This window comes from Lactuca serriola, chromosome 9, assembly GCF_051521515.1.
Source record: "Lactuca serriola cultivar US96UC23 chromosome 9, Lser_US96UC23_V15, whole genome shotgun sequence".
Classification (NCBI taxonomy): domain Eukaryota; kingdom Viridiplantae; phylum Streptophyta; class Magnoliopsida; order Asterales; family Asteraceae; genus Lactuca; species Lactuca serriola.
The window spans coordinates 41,064,786-41,073,793 of record NC_136416.1 but is presented as its reverse complement, the minus strand read 5'-3'; the positions used below and the strand labels follow the sequence as shown (position 1 = coordinate 41,073,793).

Sequence of the window (9,008 nt, the reverse complement as noted above, 5' to 3'; positions counted from 1 at the left end):
CAGGCATGCATAATGGTCATCTAAGCTCTAAGACAGTTTTTAATGTATTAACGTGAGCCCCTATAACCGACTATACTCCAAGGTAATCTAATGTATTACCGTGAGTCCTTATAATCGATGCTTCCAGGACCGGGATTAATGAATATAGGTTTTGGGCAAATGCTGAATTTAATCAAGGCCTTTGAAAGAATTATCAACTCACTAATCTTGACTCTTTTATCATTATCATAATTACCCTATACATATATGTGTGTGTCTATATATATATATATATATACACACACACACACATCATACTATCTTTGTATACACCCCTCCCAGGTATATATCATCAAATGATTTCTATATATATATATATATATATATACATACCATTATACCCTAATGATGGTTATTTTAACAAGATATTTGAGCAGTGTAACAACTAAGTACAATGCATATTCTAAATCTTTTCTAGCATAACTCTTAGGTACTAAGGTTTCCTAAGGATTTGGCTATTATAACATCTAGGTAATACCTACTCCTAGATTATCGGGCATCATATCCTTTAGACACATATCATAGCTTAAATCTAGGCATAATATCTACAATTATACTATCCTAAGGCATCTAACTTATTATAAAATGACTTAATATTTATAAAATAAATATTTTTGTAAAATCATTTGTTGAGCATGTATTCCCCTGTGAAAACCTATTAAAATAGTAAAATAGTGGTCGTGAACTCACTCGAGGGTTTGAAACCTCTAATGTAGGGTAGACACGAGCTCGAAACTCCGGGGACCGCTCCACGAGGTAACACACAGACCAAAGAGAAAGAGAGGAATGTTTGGAAGGTGTGCTGGATTGATTGGCACAACCCTCTATTTATAGTCGAGTTTTGGGGGAATGCGTCACGCCTTTCCTATGCGCAACGTGCATTCGAACACCATGGCTCCACAAGAAGTTGCTACGTGTCCCCACCCTACTCAGCCACGTCACTCACAATCTATTCGAATCTGGTGTTAGGTGCGCAGTGCACGATGGCACACACATGACACACAAGTAAAGATTTTTCAAAAATCATTATTTCCTCATGTGTGCTCTAATCTAGACCCTCTCTAGATCTATGTATCGATCTCAATGGGTACTATAACTTTCCTTTTGGATGTTTTGGCCGGTTTTGACTTTTATTTTTGATCCCAACGGGGGTAAGATTTAATGCTTTTATAAAAATCATAACTTATTCATATGGATCCCATTTTCGACAAAATTTTTCCTAATGTTTATATCTCGAGGAGTACTATGAAACTTCTTTTTGCACTTTTAGTCAAAACTCAACCAACCTCTAATTACCGTTTCGACGTAATTAATTTTAACTACGTGACTGATTTCTATTTTTATAAAATCCATAACTCTCTCATTGGGAGTCAGATTTTTACGAATCTTATATCATTGAGATAATGTTAAAAAGTACTATCCAAGTATGTTAATCGAATCAAATAATGTCACAACTTTTTTATCGCTAATTTTTAGAGCCTAATGGACGATTTTTATCAAATAAATGTAACAAAATATTTGATTCTTATTATCTTAAAAATAGAATATTACAAAACTTTCTATTGCATTTATTTTCCTATTATTTACTAACGGTGACTAGTGACAAAATTTCTCAGGGTATAGTCTCCCCCTGTTTAGGAAATTTCGTCCCGAAGTTTTACCTTGTCGATGGATTTCTTTTAGAACAAGTGAGGTCACTTGTTCTTCATTTGGTCTTCTCTTTTCGTGTATACTATGGCCCTCACTTAGTGTTCCCTCGTACCTTAAACTTGGGAATCCGACTGTGCTTGATTCGTTTAACCTCTCTATCGATTATTTTGACAAGTTCTCCAATGAATTTCAGCTCAGGGTTAACCTGAATTTCCTCAAGTGGAATGACGAGCATATCGTTAGAAAGGCATTTCTTAAGATTTGACATGTGAAAGACGTCGTTCACGTTATTAAGCTCTAGAGGTAATATTAGTCGATACGCAATCAGACCAATCCTTTCAAGGATACTGAATGGTCCTATGCATCTTGGGTTTAGTTTACCTCGCTTCCAAACCTTATAACTCCTTTCCAAGCAGATACTTTAAGCATCACGCTGTCTCCCACTTGGAATTCTAGGGGTTTATGCCTCACATCGGCGTAGCGTTTTTTTGTTGATCACGTGTTTCCTTCACGCATTCTCTTATCTGCACTATCTTCTCTATCATCTTGTGGATGATCTTTAGGCCTAATCATAAAGTATCCCCTATGAACTTCTTGTATAGTTAGTTGTCGCCAACTTCCATCCAACAAATGGGAGAACGACATTTCTGACCATATAATGCTTCAAACGACGCTGCTTTGATGCTCATGTGATAGCTTTTGTTGTATGAAAACTCAACCAGGGGTATGTGAGTATCCCATGCATTCCCAAAATCTATCACACATGCTCAGATCATATCTTCCAACATTTTAATGGTCCCTTCACTTTGACCATCGGTTTATGGATGATAAGCTATACTTATATCTAGGCGCGTACCAAGGGATTTTTGCATGCTCCGCTAGAAACAAGACGTAAACCTAATATCTTTGTCAGAGATAAAGGACAGTGTACCCCATGTAATTTGACAATCTCTATAAGGTATGTTCTGGTTAATCTATCGACAACTACCCATATAGTGTCATAACTTGCCATAGTCTTTGGTAACTTGGTGACAAAGTCCATTGCAATATGCTCCCACTTCCACTCGGGAATATCTTTTTGCGGTAATAATCCTGAAGGTCATTGATGTTATGCCTTAACCTTCGAACATGTTAGGCACTTGCTGACGTAGGTTGTAATTTCAACCTTCATGTTCGACCACCAATAATGGGCCTTCGGATCTAGATACATCTTGTCCGCTCCTAGATGAATGGAATACCTAGTATTATGAGCTTCATCTAAGACTGGTTCCTTGACTCCTCCGTATTTCGGAACCCATACTCGGTTCATGCAATATCTCGTTTCATCATCATTTACTTTGAGTTGTCTTTCCATACCTATGAGGCTTTGTTCTTTAACGTTTCTTTCCGTTAAAGCCTCGAGCTGAGCACTATTTATCTGGGATATTAGATTTGACTGAACAGTCATTGTAAGGTCTTTCAGTCGTTGAGATTTCAGTTTTTCCTTACGGCTTAAAGTGTCAGCTATGACATTAGCCTTTCCTGGGTGGTAGCAAATCTCATAATCATAGTTGTTCAACAACTCTAAGCATCTTCTTTGCCTCATATTGAGTTCCTTCTGACTGAAGATGTTCTACAGAATCTTGTGATCCATGTATACCATATACTTTGTTTCGTAGAGGTAATGACGCTAGATCTTCAGGGAAAAAACTACCGCTCCTAACTCTAGGTCGTGGGTAGTGTAGTTGTTCTCATGCACCTTAAGTTGTCATGAGGAGTAGGCTATGCCCTTCTCCCTTTGCATTAATACACATCCCATTCCTTAGTGTGACACATTACAGTATACCACAAGTCATCATTGCCTTATGGAATAGATAGTATTAGTGCACCATACAACAATACTTCAGCTTTTGGAAAGCTACTTCGTGCCTGTCTTCCCAAATGAATTTTACTTCCTTTTGGGTTAACATTGTGAGGGGTTTGGCTATACGATAGAAATTCACTATAAATCTTCGGTAGTAGTTAGTCAGTCCTAGAAATTGACGCACTTCTGTTGGTGTCTTGGGCGCTTCCCAATTCTTGACCGCTTCTATTAGAAGGGTCGACATGAAATCCTTTACTGCTCACCACATGCCCAATAAAGTGTACATCTCTTAACCAAAATTTGCACTTAGAAAATTTGGCATATAACTTTTCTTTCCTTAATAACTCTAAGATTACTTGAAGGTGTTGCCCATGCTCTTCCTTGGTTCGTGAGTATACCAGAATATCATCGATGAATACAAACACAAATTTATCCAAGTAGGGTTTACACAATTGATTCATAAGATCCTTTAAGACTTCCAGGTCATTGGTCAATCCGAAAGGCATGACCAAGAACTCGTATAAATCGTAGCTTGTTCGGAATGTAGTCTTTGGAATGTCCTCTTCCATGACTCAAAGTTGATGATATCCTGATATTAAGTTGATCTTATAGAAGTAACTGGATCCTTGCAATTAATCAAAGAGATCATCTATTCGGGGTATCAGATGTCTATTCTTAATGGTCAACTTATTTAGCTCTGTGTAGTCTATGCAGATTCAGAAAGATCCGTCCTTCTTCTTGAAAAATAAAATGGGTGCTTCCCAAGGCGAAAATCATGGTCTGATGAAACCCTTGTCAAGAAGTTCTTGTAGTTGGATAGAGAGCTCATGCATCTCAGAGGGTGCCAGTCTATAAGGAGAATTTGCTATTGGGGCAGCTCCTGGGACTAGATCAATCCTAAACTCTACTTGGTGAACTGGTGGTAGAATGGGTAGATCTTTAGGGAATGCATCTGGGAATTCGTACACCCGAGGTACTTCCTTAATCATTTTCTTCTTATTGTCATTCATATCGACAATATGAGTTGAGAAGGCGAAATAAGTTTTCTGCAAGTATTTCCCAGCCTTCATGCACGAGATGAACCTAAGGCTTCTATTAGGCTTGTTGCCGAAGATGATCACTGATTTTCCATTGGATAAGGGTAGAAGTAGGGCCTTATCGAAGCAAAGCACCTCGACATGGTTAGCGTATACCCAGTCCATGCCGATAATGATGTCGAAACTTCCAATGATCATTGGCATAAGGTCGATGAGAAAGGGATGAGAATTTAGAGTTAAGGTATAGTTCCTAAGTATTTCTCTAATACTACCGACTTAGCCGTTAGCCATTTCTACCCTATAGGCTTCCCTAAGTTTACTAGAGGGGTGGTCTAATAACTTTCTAAATTCAGGAGTAATATAGCTTCTATCGGCGCTGGTAACAAAAAGAATATTTGCATATAATTTATTGATTAGGAACGTACCCGTCATTACCGTCGGATCTTCGACGACTTCCATCGATCTGATAACAAATGCTCTGCCTCCAGCAGCACCTCCCTGACCTCTTAATTTTGGGCAATACTTTCTAAGGTGTCCAATTTCCTTGCACTCGTATCTGGCTCGACAATCTCTATTGGATGGGGTTCTACACTTGTTTGCAAGATCACCTCTCTTGCTGCAGTTGGTACAAGCCTAACATGCTCCATGGTGGTGATACTCATATTCCTTGCACTTAGGGCTACCTCCTGAAGTAGTCCCTATCGAGGGTTTTGCAACTGTAAACTGTGACATCCCCAATTTCACGGCCAAAAAAGACCAATTTTTGTTTATGCTTTGTTTTAAAATCAGAGTACTTCTTTTATTAAAAGTGTTGCGGAATTTGTTCCCAAAACAAAATATGATAAAAATCTTTTCAAACTTTTCTTGAAGAAATGTATTTTCATTAAATAACAAAATCTTGGGATGTCATGTTCCGATACAGACACATAAACATAAACCGAACTTACATTCATCTACACTAATGATTTACATCTCCTTTAATCCCTCAGTGAAATATGTCTTCGTATTGATACCTACGATACAAAGAAAACTGAGTGGGTCAGGCTTGGAAGCCTGGTGAGCATATAGGGTTTTCAACCCACAATAATATAATTATTATATTTAATCGTCAAACAATCAACCCAATTACCTATCCCCATTATCTTCTTTATTTCTTAAGGTTTTACCCTAAGAATCAACTATCCTCATTCATTCATTCCTAAGGATTGACCTAAGGAATTGGCACAAAGTCCATTGCTGCCCGAGGTTCATACATCAGACACTAAATGTAACCCCCGTAGATCCGGGCTAGTCAAATTAGAGGCAATAAGTGTCAAAAATGACTTTTCGACAAAAGATTATTTAGAATAAATAATCTTAACCAAGTTTTATTATATGTTACAAGGTTTCCGTACATATAAAGAGCGCCGAAATCCGAGTTATAACGAAGAAGTTATGACCCGTCGAAGTTTCGCGACGGAACCAACATGACACCAGGAAATGTATATAGTGAATTTATGATAGAGCGAATTTTAGCCTTAATTATATAAACAAAAGTCATAGAAAATGTTAAACCGAGAGTGTCCATAAAAAGAACACCCAAATCTGACTTCGTATGAGGAAGTTATGATTTTTCTAAGATTTAGCATAGCAGTGCACAACCCAAAAATTCGAATATTAGATCAGTCGATTTTCAGCCAAAATAATCTAAATGAGAAATGAAGATATCGTTAATAGGAGTTAAAAGATAAAAATAAATAAAAAATGGAGCTCGTATGCGAAAGTTATGGACGAAGCTTAGTCTCTACTTTTCGAGCGTGACAAATTCGATACAGTTTTGTAAATCCGAGATAGATTGAGAATTAGCCAACGAGGTCTAAATGAAAGTTCTAGTACTCGTAAATATCAACGCGTGGATATAAATAAAGTCGGAAACAGAGCTCGTATGCGAAAGATATGGACGAAGCTTAGTCAGTACTCTTCGAGCGCGATAAATACGATACAGTTTTTGTAAATCTGAGATAGAAGGAGAATTAGCCTACGAGGTCTAAATGAAAGTTGTAGTCCTCGTAAATACCAATACGTGGATATAAAGAACGTAGAAAACGGAGCTCGTACGCGGAAGATACGGACGAAACTTAGCGGCTACTTTACTATAAAATCCCTATAAATAAAGGGTGAACCCTTCATTATTTTTTCACACCATAAGCATTTCTTTCTCTCTCTAACTTCTCTTTAGCCTCCCTAAACCCCTCCCAAGTCTAGGGAACCTACCTAGCACGAGAAGGAAGCCCCGGAGTGCCCGACGGCTCCGAGATGAAAAACTTTCGGCTCGGAAACGCTGCTCCAGCGAAGCCCAGTTTCTAATAAAAACCCGTTGTAAGTGAGCTACGCCTACGCTATTTTTAATATAGCTTCTAATTAATTATAGTAACATTATTAGAACCTTAAAATAATTATTTGACATATTATTATGAGTTATATAAGAGTGTTGTTTAACGCTTATATAATAATAATAATAATAATAACAACAACAACAACAACAACAACAACAACAACAACAATAATAATAATAATAATAATAGCTAGACTATTAATTAGTCGCGGTTAACGTTAGACTAAACCATAGTGGTATTGATAATAGGTTTTGTCGAAGTAAATTATTTTAAGAGTAACGAAGCGCTGTGTGAGTTCGGAATCACCACCTAATCAAGTGAGTGCATGGTCCCTTTCATCTTACACATACATATGAAGTATTTTTATATAAACTACATGCTATGTGTGAATATTATCTGTATAATTGCTATCTATTCCGGATGAACGATTTTATACATGTTTTAAATGATTTAAACTGTATATGTATTTTATATCTACGATAATGTTAGGGGTAAAACATGGGTAGATGTAATAGATGGAGTATAAGTTGGATGATGAGTTGAGAGGTGAAATAGACCATGAGGTGAAGGTGAGAGGTGGACGATGTGAGAAGCCTTTTTCCCAAATGATGGCCCCATCATTCAGCAGAGTATGGATGACAACCACGGACTACTCTAGACGGTCCAGTGGAACACTAGCAGGCTCGCAACCTGTAGGTGTTGTAAACGATGTGTTCACCGGTGTATTCTAAAAACTCATTGACATGTATTGCGAATGGATACTGTCGATAAACGAAACAGCCCTGGCAGCTATGGATTTAGTGCCTGTTGAGAAAACCCTAGCAACTATGGATTTAGTGCCCGTTGAGTAAACCCTGGAAACGATGGATTTCGTGTTGATTCCTTAGGATGATCCTTAGGAATGAATTAACGAGGAGTAACTGATTCTTAGGGTATACCCTTAAGAGTAAAGAAGATAATGGAGATGGGTAATTGGGTTAACTGTTTGACGATTAAACATAATAATTATATTATTGTGGGTTGAAAACCCTATGTACTCACCAGGTTTCCCAACCTGACCCACTCAGTTTATTTATATCACAGGTGTTGATATGAAGTTACATTACACTGAGAGATTAAGGAGATATAGATCACTAGTGATAATGAATGTAAGTTCTGTTTATGCTTATGTTTCTGTATTGACGATATATGACATCCCAAATGTTTTAAAAAGATTAAAAAATACTTTTCTTCGGAAATGCTTTGATAATGTAATTATCATGTTTTTCTAGGAACAAATTCCGCAACGTCTTTCTTAAAAAGAGATACTCTGATTTTTATAAAGCATAAACAAAACCGGTCTTTTCTAGCCGTGAAAAATGGGGATGTCACACTAAATCCATAGCTACCAAGGTTCTTTATTAGGCACTAAGTAGGCACTAAGACAATAGCTGCCATTGTTCATTATTAGGAGCTAAGACAATAGTTTCCAGGGTTCTTTGTTAGGCACTAAGACAATAGCTGCTTGAGTTCTTTATTAGGCACTAAGACAATAGCTGGTTGGGTTCTTTGTTAGGCACTAAGACAATATGTACCATGGTTCTTTATTAGACACTAAGACAATAGCTGCCAGGGTTCTTTGTTAGGCACTAAGACAATAGCTGCCAGGGTTCTTTATTAGGCACTAAGACAATAGCTGCCAGGGTTCTTTATTAGGCACTAAGACAATAGCTGCCAGCGTTTTTAGAGTACACTGGTGAACATCAAGTCCACAACACCTACAAGTTGCGAGTCTGCTAGTGTTCCACAGGACTGTCTAGAATAGTCTGCTGTTGTCATCCCTACTCTGCTGAATGATGGGGCCATCGTTTGGGTAAAGGTTTCACTCATTTTTCACTTGTCACCTTCATCTCATGATCTATATCATCTTTCGTCTCGTCCTTAAACTCATCCTTCATCACACACCAACTATTTCGTCTACCAATGTTCTACCCAACATATTTGTAGATAAAAATTATATATACAGTTTAAACCATTTAAAAACCTGTGTAAAACATTCATTCAACATCTATCTCAAGTAAACAA

At 37.4% G+C, this 9,008-nt stretch overlaps 2 protein-coding genes across 2 annotated transcripts; both read right to left on the bottom strand.

The window, feature by feature from the left end:
* Positions 1–2,797: 2,797 nt before the first annotated feature.
* LOC145075589 (uncharacterized) lies at positions 2,798–3,274 on the bottom strand. Its single transcript, XM_079021783.1, has one exon. The coding sequence runs from the start codon at positions 3,272–3,274 to the stop codon at positions 2,798–2,800; it is 477 nt and encodes a 158-aa protein (XP_078877909.1).
* A 1,031-nt stretch (positions 3,275–4,305) lies between these two features.
* LOC145075588 (uncharacterized) lies at positions 4,306–4,734 on the bottom strand. The gene has a single exon (XM_079021782.1). It carries the CDS (start codon positions 4,732–4,734, stop codon positions 4,306–4,308), a length of 429 nt encoding a protein of 142 aa, XP_078877908.1.
* Between the last annotated feature and the right edge of the window lie 4,274 nt (positions 4,735–9,008).